The sequence below is a fragment of the Parambassis ranga genome, chromosome 6 (assembly GCF_900634625.1).
Source record: "Parambassis ranga chromosome 6, fParRan2.1, whole genome shotgun sequence".
In the NCBI taxonomy this organism is placed as follows: Eukaryota; Metazoa; Chordata; class Actinopteri; family Ambassidae; genus Parambassis; species Parambassis ranga.
Genome location: NC_041027.1, coordinates 11,489,440 through 11,514,079, shown reverse-complemented (window position 1 = coordinate 11,514,079; position 24,640 = coordinate 11,489,440). Strand labels below are relative to the sequence as shown.

Sequence of the window (24,640 nt, the reverse complement as noted above, 5' to 3'; positions counted from 1 at the left end):
AGCTTCCAAGCCTTTATGCTACGCTAATTAGCTTCTTGACACATTTACATTGTTTTGAAAAACAGTGCCAAAGCTAATGCTCAGATAGATTGACACTATCATTACAAACTGTGCTACTTCACTCATGACAGAAGAACACAACACCACGTCTCATGCAAAGGTGGTCTTCATACCAGTATTCAAAAATAAGCCCCAAGGCAGTGTGTGCGTGTGTGTACTTCCACTGTTGCAATTAGAACTGATTAACAAAACTAAATTGACTTTGTGTGTGTATCTCAGATTGTGCTTCCTCTCCGTGTGGAACAGGTGTTCTCCCTCAGTCCTCCGAAGGGATTACCGCTCATACACTGTACCGTCCACATGGACACACACTCACACACACCGACTGTCCACGAGTCTCCCTCTGTGTTTACACCTGCTCGGCAGCATCAGTGCAAATGATGTCACAATCATGGCTTCACCTCTCATATTTCAAACCCAGGATTTGGTTTCAATAAAAGCTTTCTGATTTTTTTAGTCATTGATTGCTGCTGAAATACCGGGCAGTCTGATTGGAGGAGCTCCTGTGGATCTCAGAAATGCACTGGCACCTGAAATAAGATCCCACGTGGCCACACCAACAGTTGAATGCCATAGTGCTCAGTATGTCTCATGGAATGTGCCCGTGGAGAACCACAAAATGATAGATCAATACAGTGTTGATTTGGTGTCAGTGACACATAGAGCATCCAGAGCGATTTACTGCAAACTATTAAATGTATAATGATGGCGGCCAGCTGTTTGGACAGAAGCTAAGCTCTGTCTCTAGGGACTGCTCTCCCTTTAGGTTAATGAAGGAGCAGATACACACACACACACACACACACACACACCTGCATCATGCACATTCAGATCACGCAGGTAGCCACACACACACACACAGATGTAAGTGGATCAGCCCTGACAGATGGCTGTGCAGTCATTCCTCTCCTTCATGTGTTAGACACTCTAATGGCCATCTTTTGTGTTAATCAAAGGAGAGTGATGCACCTACAAAAGGAAGAGGGGAGTGGCACCAAATGGGACCAGAGATGGCTGGAAAATCACAACAGGGGCTGAGCAGGCCGCGACTACAAAGAGAAGAAGAAGGCCATTTAGGGGGGAAATGAGCTCTAATCTGCACCACTATGCTGTTTCTTTACCTCCCTACGTTTGATGGCTGTCTCTTTAATCCCTGCTGTGAATGAACATTATAGGATAACTAGCAAATCTTCAATAGGCAGGAACATGAGCTTCTGCTTTGTTTGTATGAAAGGGATGCATCTACAAGTATGGATGTTGCATTCACCTAATATCTGATGAGCATTCTTTTACGCCTAGGCGTGAGTTGGAAACTCATCCTAATATCCACGGCAACAACAACGGACAATTAATGATCACACAACCTTAAACAAAAAAGAAGTTTCACTTCACAACTCAACCCCGTTTGAGCTGAAAAGCAGCTCTGTCGCCACTCCGCAGCTGCTGATTGCATTCAGATTTTATGCAAATGGCGCCTTTCACAGTACTTTAGGAGATATGATCCATGTACATCGCACAGCAGCATGACGGGCTGTTAGAAAACTATCCTTGGCTGTGGAGGATTCTTCTGCTCTGCATACAGCCTTTTTTTTCTCTTAGTAACAACTTTCTTCTTTTTCTTTTCTTTTGATTTGCATTTTTCAATCCTGATCGTGTGTGTATGCACAAGGACGCACATCATAAGACCAGGGCCAGCTACGACCCTGGTAAGTCTGGCATGGTGCACACAGTATTATTCCAATTACATACTAGGAAAGGCGTAGGAGTAAGTTCTACTTTTTTTCTGCCCAGCTGGTGCACTCAGCTCCATATGTCCAGTTCGTTATTGAGGTCAAAGAGGTGTTTCGAAACCAGATGAAATAAACCCACTAGGATCCTCTGTGTTTGGGCAGATGTGTAATTAGTAAGGGTTGGGGTTCTCAAAGGGTCTCATTGCATCCATTTGTTTCTACCATCACACCACTGGCCATGGCCACATTTAAGGTTTAGAACTTTGCAGGTCTAGCACACAGTATCCACACAACCCCAAACTGATCAAGAGTCGAGTGACAGGAAGCCGAGAGAAGTGTGATCTTACCCGTATGTTGTCAAAGGACGCTTTGTTGGTGACGTCGTACAGAAGAAGCAGAGCTGGGGAGAGAAAAAAGGAAACATTTGACTGTCATTACCAAACTATGTGTTATAAAATCTGACTTCAAGAGGTAATTAAGAACATAGCAACCACATTACAGCATCAATCCCCAGTGTGTCATCTGGTCAGACCAAGCTAAACTAGGGTTCTTTACAGACATGATTTCTACAGTCAAACACGTTGGTGGTAGTACAATGCTGTGCAGATGCTTCAGTGCAACAGGAAGTAAGAATTGTGTATCTGTGTCGTTTTCTCAAAGCATACATCTCTCCAGGAGAGCAAAGTGAACATTATTGACTGGCCTGCACAAAGTTGTGACTTAAATCTGATTGAAAATCTGTGTAAACACCAGGGTCCATGCCAGGACAGGAGAGACAGAATTTGCCTGGGATTCCTCAGGAGATGTGCCTCTGGAGATAGAGATATATGATTTTGATTTTTGTTCCACTGTTTTCATCAGAAACACTGGAATAAAATGGCTTCCACTGTTAGCCGACGGTATTTTCTATTACACTGACAACCACTTGTGAATTCTAATTACCTCCGACTGCACTGTGCTGCCATAGAGAATAATATCACCTCAGGTACTTTTTAGCACAAGCCAGAGGGGGTGCATTAACAGCTCTGTCAGCGGACCAAAAAAAAATCATTACACCAACGAGGAGGGCAATTGTGGTTCATTTTCGCAGTTGGATCAACCTTCACATGGAAGAATTAGCTAAAGCTAATTACCTCCACAGCACCTCTTCTCCTCCTAATGCATATAATCCCTCCACTCTGCAATACTTACATCTCACTCTATCCTCTATGTACATCCCTATTTCACCAACCTTCCCCTATACCCCTCAGATGTGACCGCATTTTCGCCTGGATTAAAATCCTTTGTTTATTTATTCCAGACAGACGAATCCGTGAAGGGTGTTTAATGAGTTGTAATCACCATGAGCGTAGTCTGCCTCTGTCAAACACAAAGAGGGAGGATGGAGAAGAGTGGAGAAAAAGAGAGAAGAGAGAGAGAGAGACACAGAGAGAGAGAGAGAGACTCTCTCTGCCCCATGAGTTAATTTCCTCTCTCAGTGTTTATCTGCCACCAGGAGAAGACCAGAGTGAACCACAAGGAGTTGCTTTCCTTCACCCTCCCCTAATCCAATTATATCATGCCAAGAGCAAGACAGATGAAGCAAGAGAATTTTCTCACAGCAGTTTTGTTATCAGGGGTTGCAAATAAATAAATATATATATAAAGGAATAAGTGCAGAGGAAGAGACAAATAAAGTTTTGTACAAGTGCATGTGCACAGTAATCAGATTTGAGGTTGCTTAAATTTTAACAAGAATTGTACCTGAGTAAAGCAATCTGCAAATATATGCACTGTGAATGTGAATGAAAACACAGAGCAAAACATCCGCAGCACAACATGACTGTTTGACTTTGCGAGGCACCACCAGGAAGAGATGGGAGTGTGATGGAGTGAAGTGATCCATAAAGAGCACTACCATCCATCATCCCTTAGATGGTAACGCATGTCAATAATCACCCACTGACCTTGCCTGCTCTCCTTACACTTGAGTATAAGACTTAAGATAAACAAGAAATCCACACAGACGTATGTAAACGTCTAAACATTCTCCTGTGGGGTTTGGAGGGTTTTTCTTTTGATAGTATAATTTTAGCCACAGTGAGATGAGAAGTTTGATACCTTACACTAAATATGAATCTATAGCCAGGTTAGCTATTAGCTTAGCTTTGCATAAAACCTAGAAATATGGAAGAACACTCTAATAAGTAAATTTAAAGGTGTTGTAAACTCATTTTATGAAATCTTCCAACATAGCAATCTGAGCTGTTGCTAAGCTAAGCTAACCATCTGCTCTCCGATTTAGGTTAGTATTGAATTTGACCTGTTCTCTTAGCCTAGTGCGACCCACAGTGCTCCATTCTATGGGTATCCATCTTAGACAGAGGAGAATCAATTAGAACTGCAAGTGATTACTAAAATCCGTGCAGTGACAGCTGAATGTATTAATATGTGAAGTCACTCTTTCCAGAAAACATTACAACGAGATGTGAAGAGGTAAAGAACTGACAGGCTCAATAACTGAAAATGGTTAAGTGAGCCAAGACAGTGTGCTGCTGATAATAAGTGTGTTCAGTGGAGACACACTCTTCCTCTAAACTTCACACAAATGTGAGAAAAGAGCTTCAAAAATGCCTTTGACTGTGACCTTGCACATCTACTTTAATATGCAAGAAGCTAAAAGGTATGTGTCAAGTGTGTGAGTTTTGGTGTGTGTTACAAACACACACAAGCACACACAGTCTGATGATGGATCGCACCGCTCAAGGCTTTCCTTATAGTGCAGCAATGCCCTCAATGTTTTGTTTCCAATTGCTGTTTCTCCATCCATCTTCCTTCCCTTCCTTTCTTTCTCCCTCCTCTTCTATTCTTTTCTACCATCTCCCTGGCGGCTTCTCTGCACATCTCTTGATTATCATTCCTCCTGCCGCTGTCCGTCTTCCAGTCGCCCCCACATGCTGCTGCTGATAGAGGCCTGCAGTAGCTCATTAGTGATGGGGCATGGAGAAGACGGGACGGAGGGAATGAGAAGTGCAGGTGAGATGGGATGAGTTCGAGCGGAGCAGCGACATAATGAGCTAATGACTCATTTAAAATGGAATAGGTTTACCCTCTGGAGGTTCTACCAATAACATTATTGTTCTTTCATCATGTTTGTTGGACCTCATTGCAGAAATGTTTGTGGCTTTTTCACTCTTTTGTGAGCTGAGCCAATTACAGTTGGTTCTTAATCCCCATGCGAACCCTAATACTTGAACACCATGATATCCTTGTTTTGTTTTTGTTGTTAAAACTTCTAAATCTTTGTAAGATATTAGCTGTGTTGGATCAACCTTTCTGCATCTAACAAATGCCCCGGTATGTGTGCACTTGCACCATCCATCCATCCTTCAAGCAGCTTAATTAATCACTGTCATGGCAGCAACAGTGGGAACAGAGACCTCCCAGCTCCTCCTGGGGTATCCCCTGCTGTTCCCAAGCCAATCAGGATATGTAAATCCTCCAGTTTGTCTTGGTCTGCCTTGTTATTGACACCTAGATGGCAGATGGCTGTGCCTGGTACACCTCTAAGGTCACACAGGAAGCACCCTGGTTTTTCCGAACTTCTTACTTAAATCGCTGAGATCCACATGCAGTCGTTTCAGTCCTTAACCTAACTTCATGACTATAAGTGACGGTAGGGTAAAATGGGATACTTGTCTTCTGGATCAGCCCTCTTCATCACTATACTCCATTAAAACCTCATAGACAGATTTTCGCCTGGTCTGTAGCTGGCCTTGGCTGACACTGTGGAATCTGGCTCTTGGGAGATGGAACATCACCTGACTTGGTTAGGCTCAATGCTACATGTAGCACTGGCTAACCAAACTCATCAATGGAGGGTTCTTCTTCCTTTTACTAAACCTGCTTTGCCTTGTACTACATCAGTATGGGGGAGCTAGAGCTGAAGTAGGGTACACCCTGGGCAGGGTGCTAGTCTATCACAGAGCTAGGGTGATCTAAGGGGTCTAGGACCTTAGTTTGGGACTCATAGTGTTTCTTAGAGGCTGTAGGAGACTTGCAGCAGCATAAATATGGTCTGAAATAAAGAAACACTCCTTAATGCCTTAATTACACTGAGGAACATTCACATTTAACTAATTATCTAATTAAATAGTCACATTACTACAGCATTAAAATCGCACTGTGTCCTCGAACTGCCTGTTCTTTCTACCACAGAGAGAACAGAAAGCAAGGAGGCCATTACAGAGAAATGGAAGCCGCCAAAGCACCTCTTTTTCAACAATACAGCCTGAACAACCTTTTCAATCATACAGCACCATGTGTAAAGCAGCCATAACCTGTTCCACAGAGGTGATTAAATTCATCATGTTAGGTAATGGGGATGGCAAAATGTGGAGCTGCAAATAGAGACTGATGACATGAGTCAACATCTCTGTAAGAGTCCCAACCATGCCTTCACTGGTCAGAGAGGATAAATGCATGAAGGGGCCACAATAAAAGCACTCTAATAAAAACCTTGAGCTCCATTCATCTTTAACTCCTTCTACAGTGTTTCAGCTTTACCTCCTGACCTAGTTGCCTCTCCATTCTGGAGTTGTGGGCGAGTTGTTCACAACATTTCTGACTGCTTCTTTTCATGTTTTGTTTGATTCTTAAACTCCTCCTTTCAAACATTTTTCCATTTTTCACCTGTGTCTCCATCACCTCACCTACAGACTCTGCTTTGAGCACCCTGTGGTTTCGCTCCACGCTGTGGAAATGACAAACTGTCAGCTGCACCGAGGAGAAAGAAAAAAGTCTGTGGTTGGTTTCTGGACCCAGCTGGACCTCGGCTGCGCCCTCTACAGCAGATGGGCCTGGCAGATTGCACTGGGCTCACTCCAACCACCCGCTCATTTGCTCTGATTGTCTGGATCTTCTTGCTCTCTCATTACGGGCCTAACGACAGCTGAGATCGGGGGGCAAAGCTGAATAAAGCAAACATCAGTAGTTGTCCAAGGGGCACATACTGACTTAGGCAACAGATTTGATAAAAAAAACTATACATAAACTTTAGGCTTCCAGGATGATGGAGGCTGATGGCACACATTATTATGGATTAGCCTAAACTGTGGCACTCAATATGTAACTGTATCTTTCTATGGGTTATGTCTTCCTGTGATTTTACCAGCTGTGCCAATATAGCAGCTGTTTACCTTATAAGTCTGTGTCATCAGAGCAACATTTAGTCATTTAGTAATTTGTTTAAATGTCAGTCTATGAACCAATTGCATCATATCTATTCAGATGCATCCACAAAAATGACAGCAGCTTTGCAGTTGAGATTAAAAACGAACGCAACTACACCTCCAGCCATCGCCAAAATATCTCACTTACAGGCACTTCCATGTTGGTAAAAGATGCCATATTGGAACCAGAGTCTGGTCAGGTGATGCTGTACTGTTTCTGTTCTACCCCTCCACACAACTTTTCAGAGTCTATGTGCCCTCCACACAACATGGAGGAGGCAGGATTTATGACATATACTATAGCCAGCCACCAGGGGGGAACCGAGAGGCTAAGGTCTCACCTTTGCTATAGTCTATTAGTATACAGTCTATCACACCATAATGAAGGCCGAGTTTTAGGATGGCTATTGTCTGTGTAGCCACCTCATGGATGGGCCTTTCTTTGCTAGTCTGCCTAATTTACAGTTAATCCAAATACAGGCAAAGAGCGAGTACATCTGAGGTGGGCAGGCAGTTGCATTTAAACAGGTGGACTTGAGACAAAAAGGTATTATAAAAAATATATCATTAGAGCTCAAAATTGAATGTACAATGCTATTTAAAGGCCCCAGAGGATGGAGAGGGAACTGCAGTTTCATGTTGCTGCTTGGTTGGAACATCAACAAACTTTCTTCCTAAACCTAACCAAATTTTCTGCCCAAACTAGTAGTTTATTTCTGCCAGCTATGACTGTCTGACTACAGTGTGACAGTAAGGACGGTCAATTATGACTCATTGTTACTTGTAATAGCTGAGGGTTGTGGCTGTCGGGCTGTTCGTTGACATTTACATGCAGACTTGGTGACAGTTTTCAACCTTGCACCATGTTCGAATCAGCAGAAGGCATTGAAACGTCACCTATATAAGCCTGCTATCTGTTAGTGATGATGATTGTAGTGATGAGGCACAGCAAGAATGAATGGATTTAATTAAAAGGGAGCACATCTAAATGCAGGAGTGTCCATGATGTCAGTATAGGCACTATAATTATCTACTTCTTGTCGATGCTCAGAAGGAGCCCTCTGACCGCTGGATCTTTACATTTCAAAGTCTTAGACACGAAAAACTGTCCATTAGTTCACAGGAATCGACAGCTTCCGTGACAGCTGCATTCGGGCAGCATCCTCTCCCCTGGTCCTGCCTGTCAGCCTGAATGAACTTTATTTAAAAGCCAGTAACAGACGGACAACTCAGAGGAGCTGGTTCCAGGCTCCCTGGGCATCTTGTTAAAGATCAGCGAGAATAAACTGTTGCTCTGACAGATCAGAAATAACAGTGAGGAACTGGCCAGCCACACACACACACATGTCCACATTCACACGCTGAAGAAATAGATAACATGAGCACACATGTGATCGAACACATGCTCATACAAAAAGCAGGTGCATGTTTCCAACAGCCTCCCATGACAGTGCTGTTTTGAATGCAGATTTGTGTGTGAGATAATGTCAGTGCAGCGGAATGTGTGTGTGTCCCTGTGTTCCACTACACCTGCTCACTCAGGTTGGCCTCAGGCACAGTGCTATCTGTACTCAGTGGGGCTGCTGAGATATAACTGGCAAACACACACACACACAAACACTCGATGTGGGAACAGCTCATAGCTGTCCCACCCCCCACTGCGTGAGAGGCAGGCTCATTTTCCCACCCAGTGGTTAGCCTCTCGCTTAAGGGAACCTGCACACAGCACCAAACCTCTGGTGAATACCTGCACGCACACACACACACAAACACACACCAGTCTATCGAACCAGCTGCATCTTGAGTGTTTTTTGCTATCACAACAGGAATGAGAAGCAACGGGGAGCTTGCTGATGTCAATCACACGTTTGAAGACAACAAAGGCTAGGAAACGTCAGTCAGAACAATTTGGGTAAAAAGAGGTCATAGAGGGAAAGATGTCAGTCGCAATCAAACAGGGCAACACATGAGTGGAGGAATCATACCGTTGGCATCACGGTAGTAAGCGTGGGTGACGCTCCGGAAACGCTCCTGACCAGCTGTGTCCCAAATCTGAGAGGAGGAGGAAAAAGGAGGACGTTAGCATCAAACAGAATGGTTTCACCTTACCTATAGTTAAAATGTAATCTACAATCATTAGCATGTACAGTTAGCAGGCTATTAACCCTTCCTGTTCCTCCACAGGGTCATTCCAAACTTCTCCTCCTCACCTTTGCAGCACTACCAAAACTTAGTAACGCCCAAATATTTTATTTTCTGTCGATATTTCACAACTGCTGAGTTTAGATTTCCATCTTATAGAAAAGGGCTTACAGGCTACTAATAAGCTACATTTTAATTTGCAAAATGGAGTCAAATTTACCTGCACCACAACTAATTATCTGTGCTTTGTACTGTTGAATGTCACAGTCACAGAGATAACACTCAGACTCGGGGGAATCTGGATGTCATTCACGTCTTAATCTTTGAAGCCTTCTGCGGCAACTCTCTCCAAAAACAGCTCCAGAGAATCTCTGTAGTTTATTGATTTATTGCTTCATTAATTTGTATTCATATAAAATAATGTCAAGAGTGAAGAAAGAAAAAAGTAGAAATATTCAGCGGGAAAAAGCGCATCCAGACAATGTTTCATCATTAGTTATATTAAGTGCACCAAATTAGTAGACAGACATCATTTCTCTTAATCAGAGCAGCCGTTGTGTAGCTGCTTTTGTCATGTTTTTTCAAGATTTCATTTTACAGCAGGTAGCAAGCGCCATTAAGACACCACACACTACGTGTGTTTCATAATAACCTCCAATACTGTGACCGTACCATCCACACCAGGTCTGGTGGGTTTAGTTTATAACTGGGGAGGTTCTCCTTGTCGTCTGAGCCATGTTGACTGCTAGGTCAAACATAAATGCCGTCAGTGGAAACTGCTGCTCAGCCTTCCTCTACTTCTGAAATGTTAAATGCAGGGTGATGGAAAGGCAGCAAATGCTTCCGTCCTAGACTTGGCAATGACATTTTCACTTATGCTGTTATTACATAATTATATCATTAAGTGCTACAGTCATTTATAGGTGCAGAGATTCATTAAACTCAGCTCAGAATTATCACCTGAAATATCACGTTTGACAGACAGATGAACACAGATCGATTAAAGGAGAGACAGATGAAGGGAGGGAGGTCGTGAGCGTTGTGTAATTGAGGTGGAAAACTCATCAGACGGTATCTAATGTCATTTTTTGAGTGATGAAGACTCATCTGCATCTCTGCCTGCCTGCCTGGCTGATAACTTCCAGGCTTGATAATCTGATGGAAAGTCTGCTATTCCCTTTAGTGTCTTCAGTCAGGCAGAGCAGCAGGCTAATTGACTGATAGAGATTAACCAAGGCCTCATTAAGTCATCATTTGAGTTTCTTCACCCTCCCACAGCAGGCAGTAAAGATGTATGGGAGGTATTTTACATCATGGGAAACAGTTGTCGGTGATTTGTTATTTTAAAACACACACACACACATAATATAATGGTTCTTACCTGCAGTTTGACCTTTACAGCATCGATGCTCATAACTTTATTCTGAAAAACAGAAAAGAAAAAACAAATATACTATATATAGCTGTATGAAAGACTTAACGATGCTTTCAGGGACTGCTAACAGGAGTTCAGACAGTAAAATCCAGTTGTGCATGCAGACGCTGATGTATCGTGGTTGGTTTGTTGTGACCACAGTTGGTGCAAAATCCTTTATTATTATTATGTGAGCTCTCTTTCTACACCATCACACACATACACACCCCTTTTGATGTTTCAGGCAGTTGCATCATTTACCAACATCTTAGCTGTCAAGCGGTCAGATACAAAAGGCTTCTTAGTATCTCAGGAAAACAGCTGATAGGTGACATGTCTGTTCAAACTGAACCCAAGGCGAGGGTCAGCTCCTGCTTTATTCATGCTCTTCTTTTAGATAAAGAGAGATCAGATCTAACGTTGCCAGAGAGGAAGTGATAATACTGGCAAACAAGATGGATGAGCACAGTGGCCTCAATATCAGTAACCCCATCTAATGTGTTATACAGGCAGAAATGCATAATATTCCACATTTTAAACCCACTTTCAACATTTCAGCACATCCCAAACGCTTCATGAAATGAAGCCCTTGATGATGATGAGCCCCCTGCACACTTTACAGATTTGCTCCATCCTGACAGACAGTCATCCCCTGCAGGTTCCCCTAGGGTGACAGCAGAAAAGAGTAGGCTGAATGTAAATGCTAAGGGCACCTCGTATACCGCTCCTTTGTTGATGAGCGCCACAGAATTTGGTATTCAGTTGCACGTTTTGGGGTCTCTGAGGGGTTAAACCTGCAGAGAGTTTCCCTGCTGCATCAGCAGAACGTGTTGTTCTGGTTGAAAAAAAAAAAAGAAAATTCAAGTTTTGCAGTAAATTATGGAGAGCCTTAAGAGAAACAAGGCAGTGGCAGCAGATGGAGGTGCAAAAACATTTTTTTACTGATACAACAAAGCTATGCAGCCACACGTGGATGCAGAAAGAAACAAGACAAAATCTAGACCGTGCAATTCATGAAAAAATGCCAGCGTGATTGCAGATTTTCCTCCGCTGCATCAGCAGAATTGTGTTCTTGTGGCAAAAAAAAAAAAATATTTTACAAACTTTTACAGTACAGCAGTTTCCAAGTATGGAGAGCCTTAAAACTACAATGAGCAATTTGTGAAGAAATTGCAGGGTGATTGATGAAAGGTGAAAAATAAGCAGCAAGAGTGTAACTTGGCAATCACACTACAGTTTTTTTTACAAAAACAACACATTTATATTTGAAGAAACACACTGTTTATATTAATACTTGTTAGCATATACTACTATGTTATGTGCCAGTGTTATTGTGGTTTGTAGTGGTGTAGTGTAGACTGGTCTTTTTATATAAGGAAATGTTTGTTTTTTTAACAATTGTTCTCACTGTGATCATTTCAGCTGCAAAAAAAGACAATGTCTTTACCAACTTTCCCAGCAGCCTCGTCAAAGCTTGACAAGTGTAGAAGCTGAATTAAGGTCAAGAAACACTGAAAAAAGAGGCCTCACTGTATCTGCTCTACTGGCAGTCAACAAACATCAAAAGGAAGTTTAGACACAGCTTAAGGGGAAACTTGAGAGGCTAGCATCAAGATGACAGAGGAGCAATAGAAGCACTATATACAACAAACCAGCATAGGATGTGGGTCTGCAGTGGGTGATTAAAACCGTCCAAAACACCAGCCAGACAGCCAGAAGTGCTCAGTAATAAAGGAAATTATGTGTTAAAAGCACGCCAAGCTTCACAAGATTACACTAAACTGAACTCCTGGTTAGGCCAGAGTATATTAGAGAATGAGTCACTGTGCAGGCACTCAGCTCACAGAGTGGCTTACACAATGCGTGAAAATAGGATTATCACAAGAATAAATAGAGTAAACCCTAATATGTTTCGCTCACTCCCCTCATTCCTAATGCATTTCATCCATATTGCATGGGCATGTTGTTAGAGTTAGTTTACTTTACAAAAGGGGAACACTTACAAGCTCATAAGCCTCCCTTTGGCTGCATTTATGCCCAGAAAAAGTGACTCGCTGTGGATGTTTATGCACATAGAAGCTTTCTGGTGCTGTCAGGAATACCATCCTAACTACAGGTCTAACAGTATTTTCAAGGTTTGCTTACATACTGTAGATTTGTGGCACTTTTTATCTAAGCATGATTTGTTCAGGGCTGGAGGTTGATACTTCAGCACCTTTCAAACTTGGCAAACAAAGGCCTGAATGTATTTAAAAGGCAGCTAATTAAAGAGCGAGCTCTTCGGTCAGTAGTCTGGAGCAACAACCAAGAGAAAACAAGAGCTACACAAGTTCTGTACAACCATGGACGTCAGTAGGGTTGACAGATAGGGGGGGCTTAGCCCATAGAGGGCTTCTCACAAAAGTTGAAAAATCAAGATGCGCTATATCAAAGGAGCGCTGTTTACTTTGAGCGTCTAAGAGCGATATCTCTCCTGTTCACCCGAAACATCTTCGACGTAACTTCCGGGTAAGCGCAACAAACCATAGTAACGCTAATAAGTCAGAAGTTTCCAGTAAGAAATAACAGTGTATAACAGTGTATACAGAACAACGCACTTTCCGGCTGAGATAACGGTCCGATACGCATCTATTATTGCGTTCAGAGCGGCTTTTCAGACGTGAGGGCGACTCAGCTAGTTAGTGGAGATACTTCTCCTGTCTTCAGAAGACCTTTGATATACCACGTCAGAGGCACAAGGCTCTACAATTGGATATTTGAGCCCCTCGTGATATCGCTCGATGGTTCGATTGGACACTGACTTGCCCATAGAACAATACAGCCGGGTTACATCACCCAGACATGCTTTGTAAGACATACGCTTTCATGTTGTATACAACATGGTTGACTGCGAAGGAAATACTAAGATAATAATAATAAATAAAATATCGCCCCAAATCATAAGGGGGCTTTGGCTAGACACGTCCACGTATACAACCATAGCAGAATGTGAATGGCCATCGAATGTGAATGACTCTTGGCACGGTAAGGGGTACAAGCAGCATCCCTCCCTCCTCTAATGACAGGACAGCTGTGGGTATTTGTTGTGTCATTGTAAAGGTGAGTTTTCTGGTCTGCCTTTATTTTTTATGTGGTAATTTTCAGTGCCTACATTTGACATTGAATGAGACAGACTGAAGAAACTCACCTTAAAATCGAAGGAAATGTTTCAAATGTTGAATATTTCATTTTACTTGCACAACTGAAATGAATAACTATGTCGCTTTAAGTGCAAAAAGCAATATATTTACCTTTTGAACTTGAATAAAACAAAATGCTGAAAACTCCTGCCCTTGTACTGAAGAGAACTGTCACAGGTCACCAATCAGCTCACAGGAGCTGCTGAACACTTTTAAACATTCCAAAAGCCATGAGGGAAAAGTCTGTGTAACGTCTGACTGCAGCGAGGCCAACAGGGATCAAAGTAGCAGCGTGACTCACGGTGTTACTAATGTTCTTTAACTGTAGTAAAGACAGCACGGTGTGTAGGCTGTTTACATAACTGTGAGTGTAGAACATCATCCTGCAGAGCGCTTCGGCTCTGATGTGAAATCTCAAAAGCTCTCTATGAGAGGGAGCTTATCAGTTTGTGGTAAGAGGTAGAAGGAGTAGAGTTCAGTTCCAACCCTGTGAGGAGCGACGGGTAGCTATGGTGACGACAATGAGAAGTCATTTGCTTGGTCAAAGGTAGCTGGTGATAGATGGTGACAGACCAGTCCGGTCGCCAAGCCTTTGCCCCTTCTAACCTGTTTCCAAGGACGACTTCCCAGATGAGTCCATGTGAAACCATCTGCTGATCTGATACACTTGATAATTACAGGGTCAGGCTTCAAAATTGACTACAAATTCTTCACCAGTGAATAATGTGCCAAGAACGTTCTTAAGATCTGTTCATTCTTCCTACACTCATCGTCCAAGTCTTTACAAGAAGTAAAGGTCTGCCAAACTGGCCTCACGTCTTGGAGAAAATACCATAAATATTAAGAGGCAAATCCAAATCAAAGTACAACACACAAACTTAGATATGAGAAATAATCTGCATGGCTGCGCTGGTAATGGTTTTCCAATAACCTGCTGCTCCAGTTCCATCTCGTCTCCTCACTCTTTTTGCTCATTGTCCCTTTGACCTATCTCTGTTTCTCTCTCTGTCGCTCTTCTTCTTGTTGTTGTTGCCCAATTACCAAAGCGAGGGAACTAGAAGAGAGGTGCAAAACACTGAATATGTGCAATATTTTGTTATAAAGGATATTCTCTTCTTTATAACTTTGTGAAACAAAGTGCCATCTGTTACATCAGACAGTCTCAGAGGTCACTTCAAAACTAGGTGAAATTAATGACAGTGTTTTCTTTGTTTCTAATATGTTTATACAACTGAAAATTGTGTGTGTGGTACATGTATGGAGTGAGGAGAAGAAAAAGAGGGCAGAGAAGTTTGTTGGAGATTAATTTTTCCCTTTTCATTTTAACTCAAACTATGCCAAACAGAGTGAAGATTAGAGCAGCAACAATGCAGAAGTGTCAAAAATTGCAGTTCCCCTTGTGGCCTCTGGGGGTTGGCTTCAAAATTGAGTGTATCCCTATTGACTCCTATATTAAAATATATAACTTTACAGCAGACATAAACCAACAAACCATCTTCAAAGCCTGTCGAGGCTGTTTTAAGAACAAGTTTTTGACAGACTGACACATTTCAATACCAGCATTCATATTGCTCAAAAAGATTCTTCTACAACATCTACATATGAACAATTAAAAGGCAGCAAAACAATTATACAAAAGGACATGCACGACACACACAAAATCAAACGCCTACACACAATCCTGATGTATTGACAAATGACCATTAATATTCAACAGCAGCCAGACAGCCCTAAGCTATCTGTCAATCATCCTGGCACGTGAACCGGCCTTTGCTTTGAATATATATGAGAAACCAGAACTCTACAACACACCTTAAACGCTTAGACAACGCACTCTAGGTAACATGTTTTACGTCCATGTGAAGCTGTAGCAAAACATTAACTCTGGCAAACATCAAGTTTCTATCAGACTTGGTGAAATGTGTTCCTTTGTGTCTCTTTGGGATACTTTATTGTACCTAAAATAATACAAAAAAAGACTTTTAAAGAATTTCTATTCAGAGGTGAGGTTGGAATTCAAGAAATATAATCAAGCAAAACCATCCCTCAGAATCCAAGGTTATGATTTTAAAGCGCCACCCAGAAAAATTCAATAACACAAAGCAAGTATACAGCAGTAAGCAGCAACCCTGAAACTGTGACACCTAAAAAAGACTTCTAAATCCTACCTAATGTGATAGATGTTAGATGTAATCCAGTGGTAAAAGTTACACAACCGTTGCACGAGTACGGCCAACACATCCTCAGTGATAAACAAATGTAATCAATAATCAAATAAACAACATCTGTTTATGCCAGGTGGCCAGAAAGGCACATCTGGGCTTGATATTTTCCTGTACACGGGATGTAGTGATGTCCGCACCACCTCTAAAAGTCCACATTAGTACGACTACGGTAGCAACGTAGACCCCATATTAGGTTTTCCTTGAGTTCACCAGAGGTTAACCTCTGGAGAAAGAAGTCTACATGCACTTCTCCCCTCAGCCTCTGGGGGTGGGCTCCAAACGTATGCCAAGGGTTTAGGGTTAGGGATTAAATTTTTATATCACTATAAATGTATATATAAGTGACTCATTATGAGTTAAATTTTTGCATAATTAAGGACATGGCTACATTTTAGTGACAGGCTCTAGTCCATCTCTTGCCTGCATTGGGAGTTCAGGCAGACTATGACACTGCCAACATGGTGACGTGATACTTCGACCATACGGTATTTAATTAGCAGGGATGGATGCTCTAAATGTGGTGTGACACAGAAAAGCCAGAACCTTCGGTGAATATGTCAAAGCACACACACACACACACACACACAACTTGCTTAAGGTCATCTGCTTTAGTCCGTGTAGTCCACAGTGAGTTGAGACACTTGTACTTTTAATCAAAACCGCAGTCGTTGAAGCATAGAAGTGGTTACTGTTACTGAGTATTACACAGCAAGAGAGGACAGCTCTTATTGACTCGGCTCACATTATTGCACTTTTTTTTTTGTCAGGATTTTAACATTGAGTCGCCGAATAAATATTTATTCTAGCAGCTCATACAAACTTCACATACAAACAAGAGCGTCAGCATTCAGCTTTTCAGCTGCTGTTAATTTCCCCCCCCTCAGCTTCAACGGGAGGTAAACAATAAACCAGCCAGCGAACTCCGAACAACACACACACAGCCCTCTGTCTCATTAGCGCAGACTTAATGAGAGTTAATTATGTTAGTTTGCTGGCTCGTCAAGTTTTCGGGGAGGAACGTTGGTACCCAGAGTGGAAAAAAAAAAGTAACACTGTAGGCGTTCATTTGTGTTCTGTGTCAAAATCAAATTTTTAGAAATAAAAGAGAGTCATTTCCTTTCACTGGCCGTGGGTTCCTATAAAGCGACGGGCCGTGAACACCCACTTTGCTCTCCCGTCACAGAAACATGGTTCAGACAAAGACTGGATGGAAATACACCTAATGAAGGACCTGTTTCACTGACGAGGGGGACCGAAATGAAATCAATGGCTCTCGCTCGGGCTGTAATCAGCATAATGTGCTGCCCTGCTGATTTGGATTGCAGAAAGGCAGCCGTGGAGGGATTCTGTTCTTTTAAATTCCTCTTTGTCATGCCTACCTTAATTATATTTCTCACCATGTCCTTAATAATTTGAATTATTTTAAAAATGAAAACACATAATCATCTTGGAGGTTGTCCTTGGAAACTGCAGACGGATGAACCGAATATATGTTTTTATATATGCTAATCATTCACTTCATACACCCGCACCTTCCTGTAGTTCCTCAGTGGATGCCGATTGGTCCAAACCACTGCATATGTCCTCCTAACATGTGGTCTATTTTAGCTTTGTTTGAGGTTCCACCCTGTCTCTGGGGTCCACAGGTGATCGCACCTCAACTGTTTTCACTAGCTAAGTGCTACGCTCCTCTGTCAGGGGTTTAGTGTTGGGTAGGTTGTGGGTAGTTTTTTGTCAGAGCTTTTTGAGCCTTCTGCCGCTGGAGTCTAAGGACCCTTGCCTCCTCTTCTTGACCTCTTCCTCTCTACTCACGTTGCAGCGGTTCGCCACTGAACGGCTCACATCCTGCATCTGCCAATAAGACCAGCTAATCCTGGATTTGTCACCCTCTGTTTCTCCCCTCTACTCTTCATCCATCCGTTTCATTCCTGTATGTGCCTTTTAACTCTTTAACTTTCCATTTGCTCCCCATCCCTTTCTAAACGTCACATTTTCCTGCTTTTGATCCTTGTTCCCTTCAGGCTGTGCTCCATCCTGACCTCTTGGGTTTTCCTGTAGTTCCACCTGCCCATCAACTCTTAAAGTCTTCCCAGATTATAATCCCTTTTTAAAAATGCTATTCCCAGTGTAGACAAGTAAAATGAGAAATGTCTTTCTGGCTGTCTGGCCTCAGGTTCATAGACCTATGGGGAGATCCATCTCCTTCTCCTTCCCTCTTTAGTCTCACTGTCACAAATCTCAGCAAAGATTTAGATTAGGGTGCAGCCAACCACAGTGAGCCTGACTTGTCCATTTTAAGCTTGGCTTTGTCTTCTCTTTCCATCTCAGTGAAAATCACTGCTGCAGTGAGAGAATGTGAAGTTTCACTAATATGATATTCAGTAGTTGTGTCTGATGCGTCTCCATTGCATCGATTAGGGTAATTTCAAAGTATGAAATCTGGCTTTTACATGTCTTTGATCTCACATAAAAAGAGTTCTCATGAATCCAGGTTACACGTTTTCCTATAATTAAAGATACATAATCATAGAATAGTTTTTTCACCTCACTGCTGAAGAGCGGTCATTGATCCCATACAGAAAAAAGACTAAATAGTCTGCATGTTCGAGATAACAGACATGAGAGCTTATCACACATACTCAAAAAAAACAAGTCGAACTGAGAAACCGTGCGTAAACGTTTGTTTTCCTCTTTGTGTTTTTGCAGGAATTTTGCTGCCGATGTGACCTGTGGAGTCCCACAAGGATCAATACTTGGTCCATTGTCTGTTATGCAGACTTAATGCACAAACATCCATGCTGCAAAATATGTTTTGGCACCAAAACAGTTAGCCTAAAGATGCTAAAATGCTCCATAGTGCTGGGGTTAAAATTAGGTGATGATAGTCTGTGGGATCATAATGAAATGTTTTACATAACATTTTCCTTTGGGTGCTTACTGGGTCTGTTTGAGCATTAAAATACAGAAATTCCTATTCTAGAGGGTGCAGCATGTAATGCCCCCATAAACCATTTAGTCCTTTCCCAGATGTAATAGTATTATCCAAACAATAGGCTGGAAATCCTATTAGGGCGTGTTGTGTTCTTCCAAAAAGGCTTGCTAGGCTTTAGAACTTCTGCTTAATCCCCCAAATGTTATCTCTTCAACTTTTAAAGGACACAGTCTGCACGCCCGGAAAGTATTCAGAGAGCGCCGTGTGGTACTGCAGCATTTTGTCCGGGCTTTGATATTGTTATAAGTAAAGAATGTAAAGGCTTGACAGCTTGATGAATAGTCACTGTGCATCTCTGCCGTTTTGACAAAGCTTTGGAAAGCCTGCTGTTTTTCTAGACGCGGTCCTCTTAGGCTTGTATGCGTGTAGGAGGGAAAGTGTTTGCGTCTGATAATCAAAAGCTGGAGAGTAAATTAGATTCACGTCTCCGTAGCTGTTGCTTCACTTCATCCATTGCGCCTTTGTTTTCTCACAAATCAGAGTTTGATTATCGTGATTACTGAGTTGTGCTGGTGTTTGTCGCTGCACTTTCAGGAGCAGGAGCAGAGAGAGAGAGGCAGTCTGACTGTAAAGAGGAAAAATCAAAAGAAGTAAAGCATATGGGAGGACAGAGGATGGGAATGTACTCCCGCTGGACGCTCAAGTTTGTTGCTTTCTTGCTTTGAGTGTATATATTTATGTATGTACAGTGTGTGTAATGCACTCTGACCCAGCTTACAGTTCTGTTCCTTATCCCTAAATTTCCAGGGCGCTGTGATAAGGCAGCCACAGTCCAAACACACACATGAACATGCACACTGTTATGCAATCACTTCTGCTTTCCTGAGTTCTGTGCCGTGTGATTCATTTCATAAAGTATGTCCACCTGAAAAGCTTTTTCAGACTTCAGAGTTGTTGTTTTTTTACCCCACAAGGACATGATGGTGGAGGAGGGGGCTGCAGGACAACATACAAAAAGGAAAATGCCACCATCTTTTTAAAGACTGAAAATGATCTCTAATTTCAGCTACCTTCACATTAGAAGCCATTTTGTTCAGATTCCATTTTTTTTTTGCATCAGATTTATGAAGACATCATGCATGTGCACATCCATTCATCCATCATCACTGTGAGGCCACATGCTGCTGAAGGTCAGTGTAGTCAAAAAGCGACATAAATTCTGATGTGACTATTATTGTTCTTCACATCAGCATGAATTATATGATGAACGTCCACTTCCTGAAGCAACTCCATTCTTATTTAGTGCACTTACTGTATCCCACAATGCATTGTGAAAAGTATTGGACACTACATTAGCAAATCCATTATGCACCGCACTCAATCCTTGTTTCTCTGGCAGTGTTTTAATTATGTGAAAGCAATGACGCAATTAACACTGTAGACTTCCACAGATAATAAGTGGCCTGTACACAGTAAGTGGGTGATTCTGGGCATAGCCTGAGGAGGGGACTGAGGGGACTAGGAGGACACACTAACAGATTTTTTTATGAGGATGGGGGGTCACACAACAACAACAACAACTGCCCCAGATAAGGGGTTAACAGACGTGAGGGTTTGTCAAACCGAACACAGCCAACAGAACGCAGCAAACTCTCACAATGGCGACAGTTCAACAAATAAAACATACCAGCCCGTGGCATCAGGTAATGCATTAGTTTGTAGTTTGCTAACTGCCAAAAACTCAAAGAAGAAGAAGTAAACAAACAAACACTGCTGCTGCTGTCTGTGCAGCTATCTGCTCTAAAAAACACACACAAAGAAGACAAACCGGGTTTGGATCAAGTGGCAAAGGAGTCGATCAATGTTTTGATACTCCCGCTACTTCCCGTCGTCTTCCCGTGTCCCACCCTCTCTTTTCATTGGCTGTTGACAACATGTATGAATGACTGCGACTGAGGTCGGCTCAGGTCTGTTCCCCTCACACACTAACAGATTGCAGACTGCCGACTACACATCCCGACTGTCCCCAAACTAGTGCAGACTGGTGCAGACTCTGCCCGACAGGAAATCGTAAAGGGTAAAATCGAGTCAAGAGGAGCCTTCCAGCCGTTCAAAACATAAAGATTTAAACCTGTTAAACGTCCATCTTGCTTCAAGTTATGTGTTTTAGGACAAGGAGGCTTCATCCAATCACAATGCAAGGTTTTGTCTCTGAAGGACATCTGGACTACCATACTGTATATAAAATGAACAAACAACAAACGAACAACAAATAAATTCATATTTAGTAAGTGTATTTCTGATACTGTCACAAACCCTGTTATCGAACCCTAACATAAAGAATAAATGTGTTTTTAAATTATTCAATAAAACGATGATAATACAGCTGCTGTGTGATTGTGTGGATGGTCAAATGATGGTGTACCACGCAGTATGAAACATACAGTAAATTGTAGGGTAGACAGGATGTTGCTATAGCCACAGAGCAGAGCACAGAGCCGTATTAGCCTTGAAATAGCACAGAACAAACTATTTTCAGCAGTATGTTGATGTGCCTGTCAGAGCTTTGAGCTTCGGCCCTCGTTGTTCAGATCAAATACTTCTTCTATTTCTTTTCCTCGTGCACCCACAGTTACTGCTGCTCTTGTCCGTCACTAGTTAAACAACTGTTTACCTATTATAGACTGAAGAGAACACTGATCTCATCACTTTCATAGCAAAAAAACAAAAACAGGGCAGCTTATAGAGCGGACAGGGCAATGTGTTGAAATGTGCTATTTTCCTGTCATTCTCCAAACATGCCGTTCTTTCCCATGTAATCAGTGTCAGCTGCTCTTCAAACACTGCAGCAGAAGCTGTTTCCTGCTACCTGATATTGATATTTTGAGATCATAACCTCGGAGGACGTCATATCCTGACATGAAGGTTTTTAAAGTAATAATAAATGAATTATTCTCAGGCTTAAAATGTAATCAAAGAAACAAAAAAATCATATTAAAAATCAACAACAGTGATTGTGCTCTCAGTTTATGAAAACTGAAACGTAAGCTGTGAAAACATGGCGTGCAGTCAGTCTGTCCGCTTGGAAGGTACGCACACACACACACCGCACGCACACACACAATAAAGTGGTCTGAGGTTTCAAATTACAGCCTGCTGGTCTACATCAACACCAGGTAACACATGTCAGGTCCTATTGGACATGAAGAAAGCTGCACAAACAGATTCTGCACTTTAGTGACTCAACACTTCTAATATGAAAGCTAATTAACAACCATTGTTTTTCATAATTTCCCCCTTTTTTGTATTTCTTCTAAATTTATGTAAGATAAGATAAGATAAGATAAGATAAGATAAGATAAGATAAGATAAGATAAGATAAGATTATTAATCTGGAAGGAAATTCTTGAAATTACTTTTTAACTCTATAAGGAAAATAGATATAAAGTAAGAATGATAGAAATAAAAATCTGAAAAAAGGCAAAAAAAAAGGTGTAATCAAAACAAATGAATTCAGTGTGTAGTAACACTGGTTTGTATTGTATTGTAAGACATGATGTGTGAGGAGGGGAGCGCTGGATTGTTCATCAACCTAAAGGGTTAAATGTTGTCACACTGGTTACAGATGACTGAGTATTGAACATCAGCATCCATGGTATGCTGTATGCTCCTCTATTGTTGTGAACACAGTATCTTAGTAATATCCAGAGGGGACTTTTGACACACAGTCTAAATGAATTACACTTTGGTGGACAAAGGTTAAAGGTCACCGTGACCTCTGATCTCAGTCCATTACCAGCTAATTTGCATCACAGATCTCTCTGTTGATCCTCTGTGAGCGATGGCAACAGTGTGCTCCATAGGGTAGTTATAACTTCTTGTCATTACACTTTAATAACTCATCACACATCACATATTTTATGAGTGCGGACAGACTTCTGGTTGGCGGAGGCACACAACCATGACACATAATTCTACTTCCTGTAACAAACTGCTGCTTTCTGGGAGAGATAGAGGGAAATTAAAACCTCAACCTGTGCAAACTTCAGGATCATATTCACATAAAAAAATAAAGAAAAGAAAGAAATATGACCCTCTGTGAACATCATCATTACGAGATTACGGCTGATTCATTATGGTGGGGACAAGCGGACGAAGCGGGGACTACATTATTTCCATGGAAGACGCCTCACAGGAATGTTAATTGATCACCTAGGCTCCATCGTGCTCCTTTAATAATAGGAATTAAATATGAGGACGTTTGATCTATGACATGAAAGGGCAGCACGGCGATCACACTTCACTTTTTCTTACTCTGCACTAAATAAGTGTTACTACACACTGAATTCATTTAGTGTCTGGTGGCAGAAGCACTAAATCCGAGCACAGAATAATTCATTCATTCTGAGTGATGAAAAGCCCAAAGACTTTCTATAGCAGGAGTTTGGAGACTTCTTAAATAGTCGATGAGAGCCGATGGGCGCTGTCAGATCTGTAACACTGATCATAGGCTGTCAGGCTGTGGAGGGAGTGTGAGTGTGTGTGTGTGGGCTGATTGTTTTAAGAGTGGAGGGATGGGTGAGGAATGCTCAGGTGACCATTAAAGAAAATTTGATGTTCAGAGGATCAGAACCAAGGATCAGAGGACCAAAAACTGGTTCTGGACTAGAAACAGTATGATCTCAAGGGCTGTGAGGGAAGACTGGACTGCTTCAACGCTGATGAGTCTTTCTCTTATATCTCCAAAATGTGGTTGCATTACAAAATAATGAGTTTACTTGTATAAATTTGTCTTTATTTTGGATCCATATTTACCATTTCTACATGTTTGGGCCCCCCTGACACACAAAGCTGCTGCTTTTTCCACCTCCTGTTAAGGTAATGTACAGAGAACATTACCATTCATAGCATGCTGGGCACAACACATTGTATGTGTGGCATGTAAATGATGGATCCTGTCAACATGCTGCCATTATGCAGCTTTATTTACTTGCATACCAGAGACATTTTTTGTGTATATAGGGTATAATTGAACATTCCAATTAGAGAAAAGGGTTTTTAATTACTCTTCTCCTGGTCAGCCATTATAATTATGTCTAAAATGGACCTTTGTCTGAAATGATTCTCACTTTTGTGTAAAATTCTTACTTGTGACTTTAATCTGCACATAATTATCTGCACAATTTGGCCATGCAGTCTAATTATATATTAAATTAAACCGAGTTCCTAACATGTCTCAGTATCCATTTGCCTAAATATCCTGCGCCGAGTGTAATGTCTGTGTAAATAATTTGATGAAAGTGAATGGAAGCACTGGTGTGTAAAGCTGTGCTCCCCTAGTGATTGATTCAGATGAGATATGGATCCATACGGAGCGAACAGAAGAGAATACAGCTGTGTTGTGATTCCTCATAACTGTGACAAATTACAAACTCCGTCCACACGCTCTGAAATGAAGCAGTGTGTTAACAGCTCTTTCTGTCCGTCTGTCTTGCACAAACAAAACCGATTCTTCACACCCGGAAAAACGGCTCCTGTCATCCTTCAACACACATTTGATTTATTTCCCAGCGCTCCACTTTCTTACCATAAAAAATTCTAATTATAAAAACTCATCCGCAACAGTGATGACAACAACCTCAGGGGTCAGCTTTTAGACTTCTCCAGAATGTATTTATAAAAATCATGTTTGAATATTATCCTCAAAGCCAAAAGAAATACAAACTCACAAGGGCATGGAAGTTGCCA

General features: G+C 41.8%; 1 protein-coding gene across 2 annotated transcripts in view; it reads right to left on the bottom strand.

Moving 5' to 3' along the window:
• The window catches only part of rab26 (RAB26, member RAS oncogene family), a 55,845-nt gene that overhangs the window by 18,706 nt on the left and 12,499 nt on the right, over positions 1-24,640 (bottom strand). For both annotated transcript variants that reach the window (XM_028408107.1, XM_028408108.1), the window contains 3 exons: positions 10,524-10,565; positions 8,986-9,052; positions 2,138-2,190 (listed from right to left, as the gene is read on the bottom strand). In XM_028408107.1, the coding sequence (XP_028263908.1) occupies positions 2,138-2,190; positions 8,986-9,052; positions 10,524-10,565 (162 nt within the window). The remainder of the gene's footprint in view (positions 1-2,137; positions 2,191-8,985; positions 9,053-10,523; positions 10,566-24,640) is intronic.